The sequence below is a fragment of the Polypterus senegalus genome, chromosome 9 (assembly GCF_016835505.1).
Source record: "Polypterus senegalus isolate Bchr_013 chromosome 9, ASM1683550v1, whole genome shotgun sequence".
NCBI lineage: Eukaryota > Metazoa > Chordata > Cladistia > Polypteriformes > Polypteridae > Polypterus > Polypterus senegalus.
The window spans coordinates 126,395,540-126,422,849 of NC_053162.1; the positions used below are offsets into that span (position 1 = coordinate 126,395,540).

General features: G+C 36.6%; 1 protein-coding gene across 2 annotated transcripts in view; it reads left to right on the forward strand.

Moving 5' to 3' along the window:
* Positions 1-6,800: 6,800 nt before the first annotated feature.
* Positions 6,801-27,310, forward strand: part of clstn3 (calsyntenin 3) — a 40,268-nt gene continuing 19,758 nt past the window's right edge. The window contains exons 1-10 of one of the 2 annotated variants that reach the window (XM_039763776.1): positions 6,801-7,106; positions 7,457-7,575; positions 8,665-8,787; positions 9,756-9,966; positions 11,258-11,466; positions 12,031-12,180; positions 13,669-13,854; positions 13,933-14,214; positions 14,410-14,522; positions 17,591-17,753. In XM_039763776.1, coding sequence (XP_039619710.1) covers positions 7,491-7,575; positions 8,665-8,787; positions 9,756-9,966; positions 11,258-11,466; positions 12,031-12,180; positions 13,669-13,854; positions 13,933-14,214; positions 14,410-14,522; positions 17,591-17,753 — 1,522 coding nt within the window. In that variant the 5' untranslated portion in view covers positions 6,801-7,106; positions 7,457-7,490. The remainder of the gene's footprint in view (positions 7,107-7,456; positions 7,576-8,664; positions 8,788-9,755; positions 9,967-11,257; positions 11,467-12,030; positions 12,181-13,668; positions 13,855-13,932; positions 14,215-14,409; positions 14,523-17,590; positions 17,754-27,310) is intronic. The other variant, XM_039763775.1, reaches the window with a different exon arrangement.

The window sequence follows — 27,310 nt, forward strand, 5'->3', positions numbered from 1 at the left end:
TGAAAGAGGCCATTGTGCTCTTTTATGTAGAGCAGAGAAGGAAGGGGAGGGGGTGTGTGTTTGGGATTTAAACGATCGTCGGCCTAAATAATCTTGTTTGGCAAGACTAACGGTATGCGATATTGTCAGAGGGATTACACTGCGAAGCACAGAAGAATAACAATTCAGGTAAATACATAATAACACTGATAGGAATAGCTAAAGCAAAACTGTACTATGCAACACCCACCTGTACATGAACTTTATGTGAATCAAATACAATCAGTAGACGAACACCAAGGTCTTACTGTCTCTTGTTTCAGCATTCAGTTCAGAATACATTTATTTGTGCTACATGGGGAAATTCAGTGCAGCCATAGCATAGCATTCTTAAACACACTTAATCCAGTTTATGATTTTTGGAGTGACAACCTCAAAAGGTAGCACTGCTCATATACAAGAAACCATCCTTGGAACAAGGCACCACTCCATCCAAGGGCCCACTCAAGCACACACTTTTAAACAGGGGAAAATTTGGAAACCACAATTAACAGATAAATAAACTTTCTGTCCCCCAGCTACAGCAAACAAAGGTACAGTGCTCTTTTTTATAAGGGTGAGAGGTGAAAGTTCAGTACATTGCAACATGACAAAAAAAAATCTTGCATACTCATTTGAAAACAGCTTGTTGTACCCCTTTAACAACAGATATTTGGTAATGGAACCAGATTGGACTATTATGAATAACCATAGGATGTGACAGGCTCTCCTTATTATGTAATGGGATGTGGTTCTTTCTCTGGCACGTTCTCAATGTTTTTATCGCCCTTTCACTTTTTTTCATGTGACTGACACATATTTTTTGTATAGAAACAGATATACTGTAGGTGTCTGGATACAAGGGCAAGCACCAGGTAACGTGTAGAAAGAATAGCAGAGTTCTAACCAATTCTAGATATAAAGAAAGGGCTAGTGACAGAGCCTTGGCCAACATTAAATATAAAGGGCCCTTTCCCAATGCCCCCCAATTTATTATTACTCAGACAAACAAGCAGCAGAAGCACCAAACCAACTGTCATATGTAAAGAGGCCCCACACTCAGTGTTCTGGTGACATGATATTCTAAAATGTTGTAGAGTTTAACAGATGTAATGGTGAAGTGGGATTATTCACTGTAGATGACTTTATGCCAGTCCATAGGAGTCCAGACTAATCAACACTAACAAGAGTCCTAATGCTTTAAACAGTAGTAAGCATTTAAAGGAAGACACCATAATGGATTACATGAACGGAGAACCCATCATTGTAAGTCATCAGGCTATAATCCAAGATGTTAACTTGTAATCTGCAATAAACACCATATTTCAGTATTTAGTGAAAAGCATTGATGTAGGTTTTGAGATGGTACATTACATTATTCTTCTGTCCTCATATGTTATTTCATTTCTGGACATCGAGTGGCACTGCCAAAATTATCCAGCTGTCATATTCCTGTAATGGTTATTTGTTTTATTATTGGTCCTGTCTGATATGCAGTCTTTTAGTGGGAGTGTTAAATATAAAAAATACAGTATGTATACCTAATTATTTATATTCCTGAATATATTTTATTTATCATATTGGTTTTCATACACGTTGAACCACTGCTTCTGGGTACCAGTTATTTTTTTTGTTGCTGTTGTTGTATTTCTATTTACATAAATTCCACAGTTAAAGTTTTATTTTCTAATTGTACAAAATTCTTATTAGTGTCCCCAGTTTCAGAGAAAAAAAATACAAATTGTTTAAACTGAGCAACAGAAGAAAAATTCTCTCATCTTTTTCTTTCTCTCTCTGTCAAATGAAAGGTCCATCTGAAATGTCTCTGAAGGCCTCTCAGTGTGTACAGCTGCAGCACCTGCCAAACATAACATGGAAAGCCAATCTTTTTTGTCTAGGGATCTTATAGAAGTGTCCTTTGGAAAAGAAGACCTGACATGGTGTCCTAGGCATCAACAGAAACCTGCACTGAATTCTACTCATTCTGAACCAGGGTGGCTGTATCTTAGATGCAGAAAAGGGGAACCAGTTTTTCTACCATTGTTAGGGTTGTTTTCATACTCTCAGCACATTTTATTTTTGCAAATCCTACAGGCCTTTTTACATAAGCAGCTAACATTACTTCTTTAAGATGACAGTGCTTCTCATAGGTTTGGGTCTGCCAGACAGTTACTTTATGCAAGAAAAGATTGTCCCAAGTATTTTTGTATCTGCATAATTCAAGACCTGCTGCATGTTTCCAAGACTTTAGCATGTTTCTTATCTTTCTTAATTTTTAACTTTGTATTTATCTGAATTCCAGTGGTAACTGGTAGTTTTGAGCATATTCATTAGTAAAGGTAAATAAAGGTGCATAAAATTAATTGGAATTTTTTTTTTAATAAATATTTGATGTGACTATTTGAGCACAGATTAAATAACACGTTATCTTTCTTTTCTCTCTCCTCTCATATCTTCAGTGTGCCGTTCTTTAGTTTGGTGTTTGCTGTTTCATTTACTGTTGATTATAATGTCTGCACAAGGCTGCTAACCCTTCAAGAAAATCCTGTCATAGTTTTATTTCCAATTGAATCTTAAAGCACAGAGGAAACGAAAAATGTAAGGAGGATGCTCAAGGGTCCTATATTAAGGTGAAGACTTACTTACTGGAGCTTTTTTCTATTATGAGTTTATTTAATATCAACAAAAGCTCAAACTTCCTGTAGGTCACGGATTGCAGTATGATTTATTATTTCCTGAAGTTCAGTCATGCTCTTTCCTTGCAATGAACTGATCCTGCTCCATTTTTTTTTTACTTCTCATTTGTTGTTTGACAAGCATATCCTGCTCTCTGCTAAGCGACAAAAATGACCCGATTATGTCTTATGACTAGCAAGGAGCTAGAGCCTAGTGTGGCTTAGCAGCTGGAGGTTGGAACTTGAATCCAGAAGACATGCTTATGCCATTGTCTCAAATGGCTCACTTTGTAAACCTGAAAGAATCATTTAGTGAAGTATGATAAGGTTCCAACAATGTAATTTTCTAAAAATAGAACATGCCATGTGCTAATCATATAAAACACTACTTTTATATTATTATAAAAGGTGCTATATAAAATTAAAAAAAAATGTTTTTGAGATTTGCGGATAATCCATTACTTTGTTGTGTGATTGTTCCACATCGCAGAAGACAGTTCAACCCACATAACCTAACCTGATTAGTCTGTTCCTAATGTGCTCTAGTTGGGGGTGGGGTGATTTGTGGGATGTGATATGCTGACCCCGCACTAAGGTCTGTGGATGACAGATGTATTTCTTACTGACTTGCAAAAATGCAGTCTATGTAGTTCATTTCAATATACTATCACAGAAGCATCACATTTCTATATAACAGAGTATATAGCACGTGCATGCTCCACTAACAGACACAGATGGTGATATTTGAATAGCTAAATAGTATTTCAAGGAAACAAAGACTGACAAAGGAAGAAAACTATATGTTGCAGACTAAATAATATGTATCACAGAATCCATTTCAGAAAAGTTGGATGTGAGCTGACCCCGGGACAGTATTCTGGATTATCTATGCTGTAAAGCTATACTGCAAAGCTATGAAATGTCAGTGTTCGGCAATAAAATAATAATACTCTTTGGTATTAGATGGTCAGCACCAGCTTAGAATGGACACGGCTACACTTTCTTTAGAGGATGGTTAATGCAGTTTTCTCATGACTGACATAGATAACACAATTGTTTCACTGCCGAGGGCCTCTTGTTTAGAGTACACTATTTGTAATTGACTGATTCTACTACCAATTTGTGTTAAGGATCTGCTGTCTTATGCAATGTGGTGAGCATAACTCATTCTGTGCTGTGAGCTAAATGACTCCATGAATCTGACTTGTTTTGTGTTTTCTTTTCAAGTTGTCTCATAGTCTAGGTCTGGTCTAGCTTTTCTGATAGATGGACTAAACCTGATTTGTGCTACATGTAACTAAATTCTGTCCTTTAAGGCACTAACTTGTCTTTTTCCTCAAACAAAAACTAATCCTGTATGTGCAGTGACCTGTAAATTTACACTTAATGGACCAATCCTGTGTTCTGCTTAAGGCAGAACTATTAAGTTGTTTACTCCTTGATTAATTTCATCTTCTGCTTATCTTGCATTTGGCTCCTGCCACTGATTAACAAATATTGTTTTTAAACTCCAATCTGTTATCTAATCGATTCAGTTTAATTGAAGTATCAACATGAACATACTAATACTTGAAGTATATATTTTTTCAAGCCAAAGTTATTTCTACTCCATCATGTCATGTCAGTTTCTAACCCCCTTAATCCAGAACAGGGTTGCAGGAGCCTATGCCAGCTAGCATAGGCCACAAGGCAGGAACCAACCCTGATACAATTATTATTGATCCATGTCTTGAGACTGCACACATATTACCAAAGAGCACATCAAAGTTGTTTTAGGAAGGAAAAAGCAAAAAACCTTTGTAAGATTCAGCCCTTTTTAATGGAGACAGGATATGTGCTTCTGCTCACTACTTACTGTACTTCCATTTTAAAGGACAAAAGTAGGCTAGGTTCTTTTTTTAATTTATACAAATGCTTCACTTTAGGGGTCAATTTCATGTGGCAAATTAATATATACCATGATTGTGATGAAGTAACTTCAACTTAAAAAATACTGAACTTATCCTTTAAAATCCCATCCAGGTTTGCAATTTGGCTTGCATAATATGTTGCTGGGATAGCTAGGACCCACTTACTCTAAAGCTGGATAAAGTACATTTGAAATAAAATTGACAGATAATCCCATACAAATGAGGTGGGAAGATACTGTAGTGTTATTTAAAGAGCATGCTTCTAACATTTGAAATTCGTGAAAACTGGTTATTTTTAGTGAACTTACCAATCATTTCTCAGTTCTATGATAACAATGATGCTAGAATTGCATTTTGTGACAAGTTTGTATTATGTTATTATGTTTAAAAGGGAGCATCAATCTCAGTATTCTGAAATGATTTATTGTTTATTATATATGTTTCTTATTGCCTATTCTCTAAGGTGCTAGATTACAATAAAGAGGTAGGACAAGCTGATTATGAAGAGCATGAAAATAAGAAGAACAAAGGAGAGACCTTGTAGATTTCATACAAACAGTAACTAAACCAACATTAGAATCCATTCTCCTGGAGGTTTGAGACAGTAATGTAGAAAAAACTGCACCATCATGCCTGTCTTTAACAAGTAATGGAGAAATGTTTCTTGTTTTCATAGACTGTTTTATCATTCAAAGGGCTAACAGGACTAGTGATCTGATTTCTGATCCTTCTTATTCCAGTTTAGGATAGCAACAAGCTAAACCACATCCTGGCAGCATGTGAATAACCTGCACTTTGGTAGAGCACTAGTATTTCACATGGGACACTCAATCACACATCTACTGATAAAAGATTAAATCAAAATAAAATGCATAGCTTTGGGATGAGAGCTAAAAACGTGAAAATAAAATGTGGATATGGGGTAAATGTGCAAGCTCTGCACAAACAATGACTAGGCTGTGATTCTAACCACTGTTCAAACATGGGCCCCCCAGTAAGAATATGAGCCACATGGTCTGCTCTCACCTATGTTTCCTAGATTCAGTGATGAAGATTGTATATCCATTATGTAACATCCTCACTAAGATGCAGTATAGGCCATGTGTTCTACTTTTACCTATGTTTCCATTGGTTCCATGGGAAAATAGCATCTGCCCAAGCATCCATTGTGCAATGTGCTTATCTACTTATGGGGCCTTCTTTACATGTTGGCTTATTTTAGTGATGTATTCTGCAATCATTGCATGTCTCTGTGTGTATGTAATTTTTCTTTTTTTTCTTTTTTTGCTTAGGCAGTCCCTGTTGTTCATTTAAATATATACTATGTATTATCTTAATTCCAAACTTTATTAGAACACATGTGCTTTCTTCCTAAAACACTGCTATTTTGAAATTACAGTATTTGCACCATATTAATTTGGAGACATCTCATAGCATTTGTATCATGCAACAGGATTTCCTGTCATGTCACCTTTGAAATATTCAAACTTTGTGTATATCAGTCTGCCCTGGTATTCTCTTAACATACTGTATGCCATTGGTTTACCTGAGAATTAACCTTTCCTTAGAAAAGTTCTTTTTGTGTATCTTCTTGTCTTTTGTGTTCTTTGATTTGCTTCAAGTATTTAAACAATGATAAACTAGGTAATGTCAATGCTGATATGGCTTGCTTTCCTATAATATAGACTTACTGTGTGTTCCAAATATAGATTTCTAGTTCTTCCCATTGTAGGACATGCTGTTTGCTTTTTAAATAAATTCTTTCTGATCACTACCATCAGCTGCATCATCTTTTTTTTTTGTTACTTAGTGTTGACTGACATTTCTGCAGTCAAGTTTTAGATTAACTTTGGAAACCTGCGTCCTTGCTATTATATATATATGTGTGCGTGTGTGATGACAGAATGATCAAAAGAGCTATATTTCGTTAGTGCTTCTTTTCAGTCACTTTCTGTTTTAAGTATTTGAGAAAAAGTACTGACCTCAACGCCCGGTTTTATTTTTCCTATGCGCTTCGTTCTCTCTCTCTCTCTCTCTCTTTCTCGTTCTCTCATATGTCGTGGTGAACAGGGGGAGTGTAAGGGGTGTCATGCTGCGATGACGTCATCCTGCAGTCTGGTCGGTCAGGGAAAGAGAGGTGGGAGGGGGCACCAGGTTGTTTTGCAGGAGGGGGCGAGGCCGATATCACTTTAGAGCGATAGAAAGGGGAGGGGGACCGGGGGGAGCGACAGCCACAGAAATTTCTGTTTTATCCTGAACCTTAAACGACGCGGAGAGAATCGGGATCACAGTAGCTAGAACTCCATGAATAATTAAAGGATTACCCGGAGAAGAGAGGGAATACTACGAATGGACGAATCGAATAGATAGAAATTCAGTCAGCTGGGATACGGACGAATAAAAATATTGGAAAAGGCTTTATAGTAATAATCCAAATCCTGCACAGAGGCAGAATAGAGGAGCACAGATTACAGCGTCCGGCAGCATACGGTTTGGGCAAAAGGTAATCACTAATCACTTACACAGTTATATTCTTTTCATCGCAATTGCATTAAAAGAAGGCGTGATGCGAAAGATGTGCAGGCTGCAAAAGAAGATGGAGCGACAGAGCGAGCGGCGCGGCAGCACTTAAAGAGTGTTCTCTGCTGCTGCTGCTGCTGCTGCTGCTGTGGTTGCTGCTGCTGACAATATTGCGTATGGCACCGAAAGATGCGCGTGGGGGTTTAAATTGCCTACTGGGGGGCTCTGTATTAATGTCGCGCTTGGCGCAGCTTTTTCAGGGGTAGGGGGAGCTAATGAGATACTGTGCGCCGCAAATTGTTAATCCACCATTGTCTTTCTTCTTTCCTTTTGGCTGGTGGCTCATCTGCTCTATAGGATATTAGTGATGGGGGCACCGAGGCAGCGGACAGCTCTAGCACTGTGGGGGGCGCTGGTGTTGCTGTCCGGGAGCCCGGGAGCCGCCAACAAAGGTAAGTTACGGATGTGCAGTCTCGCACCTGCGTCAGCGCCGCCCCCGTTATCACATGCTTCATCATCGTCTTTTTTCCTAATCATCCCAACCTTCCTCATGTCCCTTTCCATGTCTTCTCATTTGTATCGGTGTTGACATGGTTCTTCATCTGAAATTTCGCTTTCATTATAATACATAGCATTTTAATTGTGATAGTCATGATAGTCCTTACATATGTATAGGCTAATTCACGCAGAGTCTGAGGGGGTTAATTAATTTAGAACAGAATTTGGAAATAAAATACCCTTTATGTAATCAATTACTTTTTAAGCAATAGTAAAATGGTGTTGATATGTTTCTCCTTAAACAAATAAATTCATAAATCAAATTCAGACATAGATCACTGACCCTGAAATGGATTGTTTTGATCATTCTGGAACTGTACCTCGGTTCTTTCAAAAGATGCACTGTACAGTCCCAACTGGCCTCACAATAATCCTATGCAGATAAATAAGGAAGATTATTAATGGCAGTCTCTGCATTGCTGTTGCAGTTGAGCAGCCTAAATCGCAAAATATGTTAAAATGTTGTTGATTTCTCTTTTTTATGTTGCTTTTGGCATAGGATAACATTCTGTAAACCTTGTGGCACACTTTGGTAATATTTGGATGGACATTTTTAACGGTTCATTTGCACCCTGTAAGATTTGGTCTTTACTCTGCAGGGCCTCTCGCAGTTTAAATTAGCAGAGGTTTAACTGTGTGGGCTCCACTTGAAGAAATGCTAATTTTCATTATCCTCTATTCACACTACCACATAACATGCTGACTGCTTTGTGCATATGAAGGTGACACAAGCGTTACATTTGTGCTTTTTTAAAATTATTTTTTAAATTCAGATTGTTGAAATATGGGATAGAGAGAGTAATCTGCTGTAATCCATGCGACACAGTTAGGAGAGAGAGAGTGAGAATGAGAGAATAAGTGATAGAAAGCGTGTGGAGACTATTAATAAAGAACCATTCTATTAGGCTTCTATCTGATACTTCTAGACTTATGTTTTTCAGTTATTTAATTGTTATTCTTACTAATTTCTATTTTTCCTTTAGCCAATAAACATAAACCATGGATTGAAACAGAATACCAAGGAATCGTGATGGAAAATGACAACACGGTGTTACTTAACCCCCCACTCTTTGCCCTGGATAAAGATGCACCCCTGCATTATGCAGGTAACTTGGCCAAGAAAGTTTGATTTTTTTTAGGTTTCAACTTTTGAATGTTCAATTAGCTTTCTCTTTGGGGTATATGGGGTTGGATTCTATCTCATAAGCAATAAACACAATGCAGGAAGCAAACCTAAAAAAAGAATGCCAATCATTTGCAAAAAACACATACAAAGTTGCCAGTTCATCTCACTTGCATTCTTTTTACATGTCACCCAAAAAATGGATAAACACAAGCATAAAGAGAAAATGTAAATTCTATATAGGAGTTACCCAATCTGACCAGTAAGCATAAATCAATAGAGTGGTAAGGCAGCCATGCCAGCCTCTGTAATGATATGTTGTCCCTTTCTAAATTACAGCAATTAAGACATATTGTAAATAAAGTTTTTATTGTAAAACATATTAGAACTCTAATCGTAGATAACAGAATATTGTAGTGCCGGTGTCACGCTTGGAGAATTGGTTAAAACTTGCACATAATTGATTTATTTTTTGTTTTCATGTAAATCGTGACCAAGAATCCTGTAAAATGAAGAGATTGTCTCCTAACAGGACATCAGTATTAGTAGATATATTATTTAAAACTCCTGGAAGTTAAACAGAAAAAAAACAGGTGAATAAATTTGTAAATGTAAGAAATATAGGATGCTAGGTGAAAAGAGCATTGCATAAGATAAAAGAAGCCATAAAATAGCAGGTTTAGCCACTCACACCTTGTTTTAACATAGACATATAAACTTACAAAAACAGATTCACAAAGAAGGTAAATTACTACCATTTGTGTGGTTTATACAGTGAAACAGGAACATGTTTAATCTGTTTTATCATCATTTTTATCTGAGGATCATTCCAAAATTTCCATCTCCAATTTAACCTACAAAATTTTATAATTTTATATCACAGTGACTTTTTTCATCTTACATTCCAGTCATGCTTTTTTAACTCATGTCTGTTTTTATTTACATCCCTAGGAGAAATTTGTGGGTTTCGAATCCATGGTGGTCCAAACTCTGGAGGATCAGTGCCATTTGAAGCTGTTGTCCTAGATAAGTCCACTGGGGAGGGCCTTATTCGAGCAAAAGAGCCATTGGACTGTGAATCACAGCGGGAGCACACTTTTACCATCCAGGCATATGACTGTGGAGAAGGCCCTGATGGAAGCAACACAAAAAAATCACACAAGTTAGTCAGTCTTATTAATAGTCGGCTTCACAATGAGCAGCAAGCACAGCAAGAACAGAATGCCTTTTACTGAAAACAGTGGCACAGAAAGCAACATATAGACAGAATTGTGTTTATTACCTGAAAGACACATTGTCAAAAGTACTGTGATAAACGCATCCATAGTTAGAAAATCTAGAATAATGTAGAATTTTATACACTACTTGTAAAATATAATGCTGCGTTCATAATGATCTGTAGCTATATTATAATTTGTTAGAAACACCACATATACAAGACATATGGCATTATTTTGGTTTAAAGGAGAGCATATGTGTCAAAAATACTGAAAGTAATATCTTGATTAAAATCTAATGTCACAGTAAATAAGAGAGAAAAAGATAAGAAGACTTCATACACTAAATACTCTGCAGATTTGAGACAAAATGCATAATTCTAAAGGCTGTATTTTTTCTAGAAGAAGTGCTGCTAAAATGGAAGTCATTAAAGTATAGCTTCTTTTATTAATGCATGCATAAATGTAAAATGGCAAATGTTATGGGAATAATTAAAAACCTAGAGTTTTTTTACAGGAAGGATAAGTAAGAAACAATATAAACTAATCCTTTAACTCTCTTTAAGTTTCTTAAGATATACCAAAAGGCAATGCTTTAATTTTTCATTTTAATTTGCACAAGGCTGAAATGTAGTTTTTTTTAAAAAAAAAAAAGGACGAGGGCCTGAAAAAAATAGATCATCACATCAATAACATAAGAAAAGAATCACATACAGGATGAATGTTTTGTAGTTTCAGTGGCAGAAAATAACTGGTATTCATCAAAATATGGATACAGGCAGGGTAGAGGAGCTAAACTGTGCATGTTATGTATGTATGCAAGTATATGTGTGTGGTTAGACAGATAGGTAGAAAGACTCAGTTTATTACTTGAAGGACACATTCTCAGAAGCACTGTGATAAATATATCCAGAATGACAAAATATGGAATACCTTTTCTTGGATAACACACTGTTGTATTAACAATGTTATGAATCTATACTGTATAAAGCTATTTTTTAATTTTGTATAGTTTTACAGCATAAGTAATGATACACAAAGTAAAAATCTAGTAAAAAATGCCTTTACCTACAATATTGCACTACACAAAGACTTGTTTAGATAGAGTGTAGAATGAACATGAATAACTCACATGATCAACACAACATTGGTTAAATCAAAATGACAACAATAAAATAAACACAGAAATACCAAAAGCTTCTCATGACAAATCTTAACTTTTTTTTTTCCTCTTAGAGCCACAGTTCATGTGCGAGTCAATGATGTAAATGAATTTGCACCCGTCTTTGTTGAGAGAGTCTACCAGGTGTCAGTGAGCGAGGGGCGTCTCTATGACCGCATACTGCGTGTGGAGGCAATTGATGCTGACTGCTCACCACAGTTCAGTCAGATATGTTTCTATGAAATCTTAACACCTAATATTCCATTTTCCATTGATAATGATGGTAAGTAGTCACGTGTCTGTTTTGTCTTGCTGATTTTTGTTACTGTCTTTCTGAGATATCACAACCTAATAGACTCGTCTTTTAGGATGTGGCAAATACTTATCCATGTTCTAAATAATACTGTAACTGCTGTTATCTTTTTCTACAGCGTCCATATAGGACTTCTGTTTATGATGTGAAACTGTGTTCTGTTGGAAATGTTGGAAGGGGGTGTTGTAAAGCTCTCACATTCATCATTAGTACACACCATGATAAATTATTATTACTATTGTTATTTATTTAGCAGATGCCTTTATCCATTAAAATGATACACCATCTTTATCTGTTAACAGAAGACACCTAAAAGTAATAGTGCATTTACTCTGTGTATTTAGCAAGAAACAGTTCATGCCTGAGATGATCAGAGCTTCTGGGTTGGCTTAAGTGCAATGCTAAAGACAGAGACTTGTGTGGCAAGCTACTCTCTGAAGAACCTTTGTTGCTGGTTCTCAGTTATATTATCATTAGATGCTCAATTCATCTCCTTACTGCTATTTTTCTCACGTCACCCACTCTGTTTCTAAGGAAACATCAAGAACACAGAGGTCCTTGACTTCCGCAGGCAGCGGTACTATCACTTCTCAGTGACGGCTTATGACTGTGGGAAAAAAAGAGCTGCCCAAGACACAGAAGTCCAGATCGAAGTCAAACCCACCTGCAAGCCAGGCTGGATAGGTGAACATATTTTTAATTTAATCTCATATAAAAATTTTCTTGTTTCCTATGTAAGAAATAATGCATGCATGCCGGCCATTTTGTTCTTTGAATATGTCATTGATTATTACTTATTTTGCATGCACACCTTATTGTATTAATTAATATACACAGTTCTGCTCAGCATGTTATAGCTTAGAAAAGGATCTTAAGTTTTCAGTTTATCATAAGTTGAATGAATATTTGCCACTGATGAGTCTTCAATTCAAAAAGAGTTAGTTCCATTTTGACACATTCCTGTTGTGCATGAGCAAAAATTGTTTAACACAATTTTAGCCAAAATATATATTTGGAACGTAAGACTGGATAACTGGCAGATGGATTGTGGGACTTTCTGCTCTTTTCATGAACATTTTGTTACTGTTTGCTGTACTTCAGTGTTGGTCCCTATTGATGCGTATTGTATCAGTAATTTTGTTATCGTCATTCTCCATGAAAAAAACAATCTTCTTCTTCTTCTTTCGGCTGCTCCCATTAGGCTTTGCCACATCGGATCATCTTTTTCCATATCTTCCTGTCCTCTACATCTTGCTCTGTTACACTGATTACCTGCATGTCCTCTCTCAGCACATCCATAAAACTCCTCTTAGGCCTTCCTCTTTTCTTCTTGCCTGCTTTTTATTTGACATTACCATAACCAACACAGAGTAAGTAACAGCTAAAAAAATATCATTTTTGGTTGGAGTATTCATTATTATTATTATTATTATTATTATTATTATTATTATTATTATTATTATTATTATCAAAGGCAACATGCTAAACATCAGTAATAAAATATATATATAAATAAACAAGAACAGATTTTAATATTTAATGTACAGCACAAGATGCTTATTGCTTTAATTATTTCCACAGCTGAATATAAACTAATAGTATAGCAAAACCACCTCAAGGTGATGGCTGTTAGTTTCGATAAAAAGCTATCCAGAAGGAGAACAGAGGGCAGAATATTTAAGAGGTCCCAATAGCCTTGTCTTCAAAGAAAGTCTGAACATTATATCATTATATTGGAAGTAGTTTGAATGGTCATAGTATGCTCATTTCACAGCTTTGGAATAAGAACTGTAAAGTTTAATTTTAGCTCTTATGGGAAGAACAAAGGCAAAAGCAGGTATCGGGAGCAGATCAGAGGTTTTTTAAAGAAATGAGAGACCGGAGACTAAAGGTGATAAGGAGAAGGGCCTGTGGGAACATGTAGGTTAAAAGTAAAAGTTTTAAAATGAATTCGGGTAACACTGAAATATTGATGGAAGAAGGTAAAAAAAAATACACTAACAGAATTCTAGGTGAATGTTGCAATTATTGCTTTCACAAAAAGAAGCAGTGAAGCTCTTACTATTGTAGGTAGTCAAGAGGACACCGGCTGCAAGCTAAAATAAATGTTACACGTTTGTAAGCCTTTATTCTTTTTCTTTTCTGTATTGTTTTCCTTTCGTTGGCTTATAGGCTGGGTTAAGCGCATTGAGTACACTCCAGGCTCAGGCAGTGTACCACTCTTTCCAAATATGCACCTGGAGACATGTGAGGAACCAGTGTGGAATATCCAGGCCACGGTGGAACTGCAAACAAATCATATTGGGAAGGGCTGTGACAGAGATGGCTATTCGGATCGCTCAGTCCGACGTCTCTGTGGTGTGTATAAATTATTGGATAAGACCAAATGTCAGAATAAACAACAACCTGCTGAAACAACACCTTCCTTCCTTACAGGAGCTGTCCGTGGTGAGGTGGACCTACTTCCACCTCCTTCACTTTCATCCAATTGGACTGCTGGACTCCCAACACTTCCTTCACCAGATTCCTCATTAGTCTACTCGTTCAATGGTTCCACTCATGTAGCAGTGGTGCCCCAGGCTGCTCTGCGTGATCTTACACTGGCAGCAGGAGATCACTTTACTCTGCAGCTATGGATGAAACATAGGCCTGCAGGACCAGCACAAAGTAGGAGCAGAAAGGATGAAGAAACTGTGATGTGCAGCACGGCCCGTAATGGTATGTCAAATTACCATCTTAAAGTAGCATAGCACAAGGTAGCATTGTCTTTTTCCATGACTGTATTGCAGCAGTTATTTACCTATCTGACTAGACAACTAAATTCTCATAAGTCACTCTTTATCTTTCAAACTTGAAATCTCAGCATCTGTGCCTTTTCCTGTCTCACTCTCTGTCTCTGATCCTTTGCCTCAGATGACTCATTTTCCCACTACTCCTTGTCTGTCCATGGCTGCCGACTGTCTCTGCTCTATTGGCCACAGTTGGACAACGCCAGACCCGTCAAATTTCTATGGAAATTAGAACAGGTATGCAGTATAGCTAAAACCCTTTCACCCTAAAGTGGAAACAAATGTAGGTATAGACATTAAATCATGATAGATTTATGGTGTTTTAGTATAATTACCTAGTGCTGTAGACTGAAGTGTTGACAAGCTTTTAAGGTTAAAAGCTATTTAACACTTGGTTTGAATTGTCTTGAACGTAATAAATGAGCTTCTTTCACTTTCCACTTTTTATGTTCCCAATTGATTCATTGCATTTCAGTATACAAGTGACAGACACAAAGATTATTTTTTTTGGTTCAGAAGCAAATTTATTTGCAATGTCTTTTAATTATAAAGCCATTTTTACAATGACAGGATTGACATGACTGTTAGGTTATCGTTGGTGCTTCAGGTGAAAGGCAGAAACCACTTTCCTTCACAAAGCACACACACATATGTTCATATTCATACAATGTTCTGGACCAGTTTGAATCTCAAGTTAACCTGGCATGCTTGTGTTTACAGAGTATGTAGAAACCACCATATCTATGCAGAGAGTATGCAAGCAGATAGTTATTGATTTAAGAATCAACTCTGTATTGCAGGAGATGTGACACAGCAGCAGTAACCACTGTGCTACCATTGCACTATAACTTTAATTATTAAATAAACAACATATTCATGTTTTGGGAGCCAGAGTGATTGTCACTATACAAACAAAATTCTAGAAACATTATAATGAACTGCCTAATTTGTCTTACATGGACACAGGCATCAAACATTTTGGTCACAGAATGCAAATTTCTCAAAGACACACCTGCACTTTACATATACAATGAGTCAAAGTTAACAATGAAGTATGGGTATTGTATAGCATACCATTATTATACAATAAATGCTATATGTACAACTTGCCCAGCCTACTGTGTACATATGTCTGTTATCATTACTATCCAGAGAGAAGACTCCTTATTTTCCTCACATTATACTTTAGTGAGGCTATAATCACAGTGTGTTTGTTTCCCTTACCTTTCTTCTGGTGTGACGAAGATATGGTGCTCTATTAGTAACCCTTCTACACAGACAAATTCCAAGGAGACCAGAATATGCAAAAAAATGAGTTTCTTTATTAGAGGTAAAACAAAAAGAAAGGATGTGCAAAGGAAGTGAATAAGTATAAAATAAGCATAAAAGGCAAGTGACTGCTTCTCTAGATCTTACTGTCCAGGTGTTAATTGCAATCTGTTAAGATGAATAGCTTATAAATCTCTTCACTTTTTCACTCCAACACACACACATACACCCTTCCCTCTTTATCTCTCCATTGTGTGTTCATCCAAAAAGGTAAATACTTTGATCATGGTTTTTCCATAAAATGGGATCATGTGCTGCCCAGTATTGGTCAGGTGGGGGTTCACCTCATGCCAGCTTCCTATTTCCTCCCCCTCTCTATAAAGAGATTGGTCAGGCACCCCAGTATATCCTGCGTTGCCCACCCTCTAGCATTCTGGAGTATTGCTCAGTTTTAAAATGCTGCATTTCTGCACACAGCCACAGCTCTCTTTCACTTTTCTTGGTGCTCTTGCCTGTTTCCCTTCAGGAGTAACCAACACACATCCAGTAAACGACATATAGCCCTCAAATGGTACCCATTGTCCTACATTTGTGTCATGATATAGGTAGTGCTGGTGCTAAGTTATTTTGTGCCCTAGGCCAGGCTTATTAGTGCACCCACTGACTGCTCGTGTAGCTAACCCATGTACCTAGGTCCTCCCCCTCTAATTTTCCTTAATAGTAGCGCCATCCCTGGATATAGGTTGTATCTCTCAGTACTTGCGTTCATCCTTGACCTTGGTGAGCCATGTCCCTGTCCTGTGCAACCTTTTTTATGTCTACAGTCCCCTTGTCTGCCCAACAAACCATTATACTGGTCACATATTGTTCTTACCATGAGTCAATGGTCTTTCAACTCCAAGCTTAATTTCCACTGGTGACCATTGTATCCTTTAAATCTATGCTCTGGTCTAGGTTCCATTCAGCCTGACATATGCTTGAGCAAGCAATCCCATTTTATCTTGTAAAACTGTCAAATCACAGTAAAGGGTGTCTGAGACTGACCATAAAACAGTGCTTTCACCCACTGTTGTTGATTCTCATATGTTTAGGGTGTTAAACAACAGCCCCATTTTATGACATTTTTAATATCAGGCCAATTCTCATTCTTTCACCTCAGTCTTGCTCATAAATTATTTTCTAGGAATCTTCACCTTTTAATGTTGATTTTCTTCCCTAGTGAATACCCAACCTTTAGGCCACACTGTGAAATAAATCTTTTCCTGGATTTGGACTCAGCTTAAGGGTCTTTCATTCCCAAAGTTCTCACATAATGACTCCGGGAGCTATGATATCATGACTATCATACACATCTACAGTATACTGTACATAATAACTGCATGTAGTGTTAAATATGCACCAGGGCCGTCTTAATAACATTATAGGCTCCCGGACAAAGCAGTGCACTGTGGCTCCTACATACATGAACCACTCGGCAAGTCACAACATACATAGATTAGCATGGGTCCCCTATGCTCGTGGGGTCCCCGGGCAACTGCCCAGCATGCCAATGCATTAAAATGGCCCTGATATGCACTATAAACTGCACTAAGCACGTGTGTAATGCATGATGAAACAAAATGGTCATTACATGCTGCAAAATCCAAAAGCACTACAAATACTGAGCACTTAATACTTTATTCGGCATATGAAAGACCACAGAGTATAATAAAATCTTATATTTAGCTCTGGTTCTTTTTTCTCTTTAAAGTAACATTACAATCTATAGGTTTTCTTAGTAAAGCTTTTGGTATCATTTTGGAAATTGCTGTCCTGTAATGAGTGTAACATTTATAGATCTTGTGTAGGAAGAGCTTTGTGTTTTGATTTGCAAGTTTTCTCCTTTAAGGTTAATAAAGGAGGTTATGCATTTAACATTTTAGTTTGTTATGGTGCCAGAAAGTCGCAGTGTATTGCATGTTTGTTCGACATGCAAGTATGAATTTCACTGTCCTACTATTGTTACTTTCTAATACAGATTTTTTTGTTTATTATAGGTATGTGATGATGATTGGCATCATTATGCTCTGAATCTTGAGTTCCCAACCGTCACTCTGTATGTTGATGGTGTGACCTTTGATCCTGCTCTGATCCACGATAATGGACCATTGCACGCACCTTCTCCAGTGCCACGACTGGTAATTGGTGCATGCTGGACAGGTATGTTTGGGGAAAAAAACAATGTGAGAAAATGATAAAGTTTATTTTGTGTCAGTAGAGGTTCTAGTGTGATGTAAAACTATGTGGCCACTTCAGTAATACATACAGTATTTCGGTTTATTGATAGGCATATATTGATATGCATATAGAATTATATGTTGATACAAATTGGAAAACAAAAATCACATAATAACAGCTTAGTGTTAGGGAAATAGAGAACATCATAAAATGTAAAATGTTAAACACACAGTAAAATACAGCGTGTATCTGATTTTGATTGTACTACAAAGAATTCAGTATTTTCTGATGATATAGTAAGGTTCATGGAACAATACTTATATGTTCATTTGTGAATCACTTTGAATCAATTTTATTTATAAATGCAATTATAAAACTCACACGATGTAAGCTAAATAAGATTACTACATTGATAATTTTGTGGACTTGTTTTATAATTTTATTCTATTATTTGTTTAAGAAAAATCCTGCTAATGCCAACACTTGAGTAAAGCCATACTAGGGTGTGTTTCTTCCCACTTCACTAGACATCCTAAGCATTAACAGATGCTCAGACAAAGAGAACAATTCAGATTAATTAAATAAGATACATGCTATTTATACAAGAGAGGAATGTGTCTACTGTATAACAGAAGCCATGGGTTCTATTCACAACCATTGTTGGTTTTGCTGGTGATTGGTATTCACAACCAGGGCAGATTTACATTTTAATATAATTTAATATATATATTCAACATGGAGTCCTCTTCTTGCAGCACACAAAGACACCAGCAAGGTTGCCCAGTCCAACCTGGAGCCATACCAGAGGAGAATTGCCACCTAGTGCACTGGGGGAAGACCTGACCTCATGAAGCAGTCTTCCTCTCTCAATTTTTTATCCCTGCTCCAGTTGGGTCAGGATACACATCCATACATCTTTTTCCTTCATGGCAGTCAACAGCAGGTGCCTTAGTTGGGATGCCCATTGATCTCTGTTATGCAACCATCACAAGATCCTACTGGCCAAACAAGGAATACCATCCAATCCAGCAGGGATTCCAGTCCATCCGTGTCTTCCATCACAGCTGTAACTTGCACATTGGTCACATTTAAAGCACCAGGAGGATTTGGGATATCTATGCAGTTTTTATTTGGATTGTGATAACAAGAAAGTTGCCTTCACTGTCACTCTTAAAAATAGGATTGTTAAACAGTGCAAGTGCCCCCTTAGACCATTTTCCTTTAGCACATCAAACATAACCTTATTTCTGGAACAAAGATGTTGGGAACTGGAGACACAAGCATGATGGAACAGGGGTGTTAGACCTCCAAAAGGCTTCATTAAATACTTTATAAACCAAATCAGACCTCCTTTTCCTGCCTGGAATGGCCTCACCTCAGTGGACCTTAATCCCACCTGCAAATGGGACTGAAGCCTTCAAAAGAAACTTAAATATAAAGCCAGAAGAAGGACCCATCAGCTATGACATCAGGGTGGCCCTGCCTCTTGGGGAATCACCCAAAAATGACAATTAACACTTGCAAACTTAAGAAGATGATACATAATTAACCAATAATAAATAAAATCAACAGAAATAAAATAACTTTAAGGAAACTAATAATTTAAAATGAACAAAAACAAAGCAGAAATATACATGCACAACAAATGGCCGTTTGCTAAATGCAACCCCTTTATGTCTGCTCTTTCTCAGACATAGATACTTTTCTTGCTCTTCTTATCTGAATTAATTTTTTGTCATCAACCACTAAGTGGTACATTGTGTTTTTTGTTTTATTGTTTCAACTAAATTGAGTCTTCTTATTACATACGGTATCTTTTCTAAGCCCTTTACTGTACAAAAATGCTGACCTATGTTTTCACTAGTAACAATGTACTGATTCATTTGTTTACACAATTTTCAAAGTATATCACTGTATTTATTTTGCTTATAAAGCGGTTTTTAATTTTTGTTTTATGCGAAGTGATCATTATCCTGCTCCGGCATTCTGATAGCCACATTTGTAAATTGTGAAAGATAGGGGGCGCTGTCATCCCCTTGAATCCTCAGACCAGACGCCAGACACCAGATAAAAGTCCAAAGATGAATATTTATTATAATAATAAAGTACACAAAGCACCACTACTCCACAATACTCCAATGCACAATCAATTGATCACTACAATTAATCAATCCTCCACTCCCAGACGCATTGCCATCCGACTCAGCTCACTCGTCTGGGATTTCCCGGAGTCCTTTATAATTCATGACCCGGAAGTGGTTCTGAGCCCTCAGTCCACATGATTATCCAGCACTTCTGAGTCTGGTGAAAACTCTTCTTCTTCATCCCGGAAGTACGTTATTTCATCTGTCTCTGTGCCTAAGACATACTTCTGGGTTATAGGGAAAATAGCAGTCCCTGCCCCTCCCTGCAGCGTCCCCTGGAGGTCCCCATGGTATCCAACAGGGCTGTGATGAAAAACTCTACTGTTCATGATGCCCTGCTGGAATTCGGGGCACCTCTATGTTGCAAGAAGGGCTCCACCTGGCGGCCTGGGGGTATTGGCCGGGATGAACGGCCGGCCATATCCCACAAAATATATAGTCATGTTGAAAAGGAGCATGTTTCTGCAGCATGAGGTGTAATTTAGATTCCAGTCACAGAAGAAACATGAGTCTAGAATGCACTCAGATGCACAAATTTATTACACTCACAAAGTGCACAAAGAAACCCTCACAGGTGCAGGGAAAATGTGCAAACTCCACAAAGACTGGGCACAGTAGTATTATTATTAAGAAATTGACAAGTAAATCACCTTATATTCCAGCAAAATTTTCCCAAAATAATAAAGGTGTTGTTGTTATACAGCACTACATTAAAGTAAAATTACAATATTGAAGTATGGGGTCATTGTATTCATATTCCTAAATGATTGCATACAACATACTATTCCATTCATTATTTCTGTGAACACATGAAGTAACATGACATATGGAGAACCTGAAACAGAAAGTTAAAAAAAATGCCAAAGCAATTGTTATCTTCCTTTTTTACTGTATAATTTTGAACTTTATTTTTTCACGTAGGCTGCGTCTGCACACAATAAAAAGTCAAATGATTAACTTACAGTACATAAAAAAAAGATTTAAAGTTCTTTGCATTACCTGCTATGGAGGTCCTGCTGCACTTGTCAGAAAAGTGATACATGTTAACCCTTTCCAAGACAAGTTAGAAAATATTTTAAATAAAAATATGAGATATTTAACACACAAAATACCCAAACTAGGTTATATATAAATACATCCACAACAACACAGTCCCATATCAAAGCAATGTTTTATCCCAAAGATATTCACAACAACATAAGAATTTTCTCTGTCTAGATAAAAGAGTGATTCTAAATATATAGAAGAGCAATATAATGAGCTCTGTCTGTCAGATGGTCTTAAATCCCCTGTCTTTTTTACTTATTGTTCTTGTTCCAATAGTTTTTAAAAAAACAAAATATACAAATTATAAACTTTAACAAGTGTTTTATAATGTCCCTTCATTAGGTCACCTTGACCAAGCATGTAGGAGACAGGAACACATCAATTATTTTTCTACAATGGAAACAATTTAATTTAAATGGAAAAAATATAACTCTTGTTAGTACTTTTTGAAAATGTCCACCTCATGATGATTTATAAACTATTATCATTTGTTGTCTAAAATCTAAAATGTTCATTTTTTATACCCCAGATGAGGGTTACAGTAACAATATGCTGAACTGGAGTAACCAATCCTCAGAAAACTTCTAGAACCATTGGAGAATTTCCAAAGACTCCCTAACCAGCTGAGAGAAATAATTGCAAAAAACTTTTCTTATAGTTGTGAACAAGGTATTTAAAATCCGTCATTTAGGTTAGCTACTCCCCCCTTATTTGAAGAGAACAAGCTTCTCTATTCCAGGAAAACACTGTCTATAAATATCATTAAGTTGGGCCCTTTACTAGGTCCAATCCAATGCTCACACTGATTGGACATAAGTATGCAAATACAACTCTCAATCCACAAATACAGGGACCCAACCCCACATAGCAGCAATACCAGAAACAAACAGCATATATTTCAATTTTTTAAAATATACATTTTTTATTGAAAGTTGCTGCATTGTACTTCTACAGCACTTTAGGAGTGCATTCTGCATTGAAGGCACTTATGACAGCATATCTGCTGATGGGCATTCCATCCTAGATTTAAAGATGTGTTCTAAAATGTCAAAACAAAGTTAGCACCTGTCTCATCAAATTGGGCTTATTAGTTAGGTCAGAGCTAACAGGGTAAGATCGTCTGCAAGATTTTTCAGGATACAACTTTTTATCTCACCTTCTGTTTCCTATTTTCCTTAAAATCCATGTCCTCACTAACTCCCTGAGCCATAATAATAATAATAATTTTTTGATCAAATTTGTAGAGTGTGCCAGAATCTTTGACTATAATACTGTTATTACAAGTGTTTTACAGAGCCATGCACCAAAGGTGTTTTTCACTGTTTATGTATTGTTCAATGTCACTTTCTAAAAATATTAACCCAATGACATTAGATGAGTATTGTGGTCTTAAATGTGGTAGAAAAATAAAACACATTGAGGTGTCATGAAGGCTCTCACGTGCTGATGGTTTTTGTTATTGACTCTAGAAGCCAATTATTGATGCTAAAGGCACAGTCTTTTTGGCTTAACTTTAGTATACTTTCCTGTTAAGACTGAAAACCCTTAACTGTTTCATTTACTTTTAAAAAGCTGAAATTACAATCTTTATTTGCTCTTTTCTTTACCAGTTGCCAATTAACAATTTGTAAGCAAATAACAAGAGGGTCAACTAAAACATCCAAGCTATGTGGAAAGGGTACTATAAATTACAGTATACATTTATGTAAGACCGTTGGAAAAACATAAAGAAAAAGTGAAGAACTCAGAAGTTCATCTCATAAATAATTTTCATACCTTTCTTAAAGGAAAAAAAAGTTTTGGAAATGTCTGATATAGAAGAATGAGTGCACTAACCCATGCAATACCATGTTTCATTAATGGCTTAGGAATTGACCCCTTTCTTATATGTTTTATTAATATTTGTAGTCATGTAGTGAGAAACCTCCATGGCGGAGTTTGTTTAAAATAAGTAAGAATGGTGAATTCATACTCTGGGTGGGTGAAGATGCACGCAGTAGGATGGCAAAGCAGACACAGGTTGCTTAGGACAGAATAGGCGTGCCTGTATTCATATGCAGCCATAGTACTGTAGGGTGCATAATCAAGGTACTTGCACCTCTAACAGATTAAAAGGAGCCTGAGAAGAGAACGAGTAGGGACCAGACTAAAAGCAAAAGAGAAATGAAGAAGAAAAAGAGGGTATAATCAGGAGTATCAGTCAGCATGGTGGTCAGGAGACAGGTTGTCAGTGACCCTATGAAGGAGGAAGCGAATGACTCTCCCGAGGTTGATCTTTCCTCATTGAACACAAGTGAGGAATAAGGAATGATCAATTAGTCTCTTAAGGATCCCATATATGCAGAGAAGGGGCGTGAGAGGAAGACCGACGTCTTGCAGATGCCAATGGAGGCAGCGTAATGTGGATGTCTAGCTTAGAACATTCTGGCAGATGCTGAAGGAGAAGTCAGAACAAAGGCTGGAGAAAGGGACTGCAGCTGCTGGTGTCTCCGCCAGCTGAGAAGACCAAATAGGGTGAGCTGGGAGTACAAAGGTGAAAGACGTGCTAGGATGAGAAGACATGAATGAATGAAAAGGGAACACAAGGTCTTCAGGGTTTACGTTATGGATTTTATTAATTTTATTTATTGCTGGTATTAATCTCCACTTGAAGCACTGGTTTGTATTACATTATTATTCATCAATGAAGCACACTGCACTGAATTGCACCTTACGGTTTTGAACCCCTATTTGAAGAAAAATTAAAGCACATTGAACTTTGCACCTTCCTCTATTTCTGTTATGTTCCTATTGCCTAGTTCATCCCGAGCGTGACTATCAACAGTTCCGGGGTCAAGAGGGACATGGCAGCTGTGGCCAACCCAGACTATCACAAGTCATATATGTATATCCAGAGCACTTTGATTTCTATTGTATATGATACATAATCACTGCATTTCTTTTCAAATACTATATACTAAACAGTGGAGTACTTTTTGTTATGTATACAAAAAATATCTGTTGTGCATAATTGTTTAAGACAAAAGAACTTATAATTGTATATCTAGTAGGCTGCTAAAATCACAGTAATCATTCAGACAATGTGTACTGTGCAAAATATATGAATGTACAGAGCTGTGACACAGTGAGACACACTGAGCAGCTTGCCTGTTGTGCTTGTCCCCCTTTCTACATTTTTGTCCATTTTTCTTAGCTATTATTGTCCTCTCCCTCCAAATCAATTTATCTCTTTTGCAAGACATATATGCCTGTATTAGCTGCACTGTCTTCAATGCACGTACAGTAGATGACACAGTTATGCCACTTTGATTAAATGTATTGTTTAACTGTTAAGATATTTATTCTTAAAATCTCTAAGGGCACTAGTCCATCACAAAACACACTCACCCATGCTCACTTACATAGCCCCCAGTTTAATGTCACCAAGACATGAATGAATAAAAAAAGAACACAAGGTCTTCAGAGTTTACGTTATGGATTTTATTAATTTTATTTATTGCTGGTATTAATCTCCACTTGTTACACACAGTTACACACATACAAACATTTTGTGGCTGCAGAAGGAAAGATCAGCTCCTGGAGAAAAGCTCCACATAGACACGTTCAGATTGTCCTTACAGTCGCTGGGCCATATTTTAAACCCCATCTTCAGTTGTATGTTTGGAAATGTAAAATTATTTTGACTGTAAAAATATTAAATGGATTTTGTCAAGCACTTTTTACACATCAGGAGTACAAAGCACAGAGACAGTGATAAGTTAATGCGACAAAATAAAGTAACAGGTGTACTGGTTTTGAGAATCAGTGCTATTGTGTTTTCAGATAGTACTACAGTAAAATAAAATTAAACAAATAAAATCATGGAATTTCTCCATAATTAATACTAGGCTGATTGCCACTCTTTTCACCCAGAGACACAATGGAATATTTATTTAGTTCAGAGAGTCCTCCCTCTGGTGACATCAGCTTTAGCTCTTAAATCTATCATAATGACATTAAGCATAAAACATTGATGAAGCATCATGTTAAAGGATAATTAAATATAAAAAACAATTCACAATAGCATACACAATTCACAGTCCTTATGAAAAAAAATCATCTCAGGATATAATAATTAATTTATTGAATGATTGTTTGACTAATGGCAAAGGAGACAGGTGAATGTAGAAAATAGTTCAAGTCATCCAAATACAAAAAAACAACACAGTGTGTCCTCATCATATTGTTAAATTAACAAACCTTAAGTCACTCCATCTAAGAGTGCATATCCTCTCTTAAGCTTAGCACCCATTTTCTCCAGCATGGAGGCCTTAAAAATGATATACATTAAAATACCAGCTTTTATTCCTTTGACTCCACAATAAATGTATTCCCCTTTAGTACTGATGTTGACTGGATGTGATAGTGCCTTGGTTTTTTGCAAAGCTCCTGAGTAAACCTCAAAAAAATAAAAGGCAAAAAGCAAAACAAGAAATTAAATGAAAAAAACAAACACAAAAGCCACTGTGAAATACTGTTCTACTTTCCTTGTTCTGTTAAATATAACAAGATGGTCAATAAAAGTGTTCTAAAAAACTTTGCCTTTACAGTTAATTAATTTATGTTTAAAACAGATATACAATATAGGCTTTCTTGCATGCCATTGCCTTTTAAATTGCATTATTGGTGCAACTTAACTAAATATTGGATCTCTTCTCTATTTTGTATCATGTACACATAACTAGTATTTATTATATAGATATTAATGCTCAGTTCCTCAGTTCAGCTGCCAGTTAATACTCTTACTGCTTGGATGTCTTGAAATTTTTAATTGGTGTACTTTCATTACTGCAGCTGGGAAATAATCTTGCAAATCTTGTAATGTTTTATCAGTGATTTTTTTTTTGTACAAGAATATATAATAGTAGGTATCTTCCAGGAATTGATGCTTCTACAATCTGAACTTAACTTTTTAATAGCACTTTCAATAAACTTTCACAGGCAGCAGGAAGATAACAAAATTAAAATTACAGATTAAAAAATAATGCAAATGTCTGGGTAAGGTTTTCACCAAGTATTTACTGTATGTTTTCCTTCCCTTCCCAAAGATATGTGGGTTAGGTTGACTGGCAGCTTCAGATTGTTCCAGTATGTGGGTGTATAGGGGAATGTGTTTTATGTGAGATAGATAACCCCTTCTAAGGTTGTTTCCTGCCTTTATTCCACCAAGATAGGTAGTGGTCGTCCATGATTGGATTATACAGGAGTAATGCTGAAAGGATAGATGGAAAGGGATGCAGGTACATTAATTTTAAAAGCCATCATCTAAACATGTAGTACAATTAAATTATACTGTAGATATATTACTGTGGAAATTAACAGACTGAAAATGGTCAGCTTGTAGGGGAAACTGTAAAGGTAATTTACAGTTTATGATTTGCTAGCTGTGTTGCCCAATTATACACAGGAAATTTCATAAGACAATGGGCCTCAGTTAAAGTGCAGCATGAAGTGGGCATCAAATTTGCAGACCTGGTTCAGCCAAGAGAAGCTGTTGCAAAATCTTCAACTTTCATCTGTCTTAGGGACCTGATGTCATAGTCCTTCTTATGTATAAGAAGTAGAATGTAACTTATTGAGTGCTTCTCTGCATGCAATATTTGTATTTTTTTTACCAGGGGTAATATTATGAATTCATTTGAGCTCCTTACTCTTGAATATGCTACATACAATTGCCCAAGTGTACAACAGTCCTGCAGTATATCAATTTGCATTTTTCCTAGTGAATTGGCTTTTACTGATGGTCATTACAAAACAGAAATTTACAGGAAACTGTTTTGTTTTGAATTGAAACAGGTTATTAGTAGGAATAATGGGAATATTTGGATATAAATATAATTTCACCCTGTAGCACATCCTGTAAATCTGGTCACTTCAATCAGATATGAAAGTAATTGCTTTGATCTGTAATCTGTAATTTGTACCATTACAAAGTTTTGCAGAGTTTATATCAAAAGCAATATAAAAATGGAAATAGGACTAGTGTTTAGAAACATCATTATACCTCAGTGAAAGTGGGGAAATAAAAATGAAAACAAATAAGAAATGAAATAAACTAAAAATAAACTTATAAAATGGAAAACAATGAAAGTCAAAAGGGCGGCAGAGTACTGCCTCACAGTAAGGAGACCTGGGTTCACTTCCCAGGTCCTCCCTGCATGGTGTTTGCATGTTCTCCTCGTGTCTGTGTGGTTTCCTCCGGGTGCTCCAGTTTCCTCCCACAGTCAAAAGACATGCAGGTTAGGTGCATTGGTGATCTTAAATTGTCCCTAGTGTGTGCTTGGTGGGTGGGGGTGTGTGTGTGTGCCC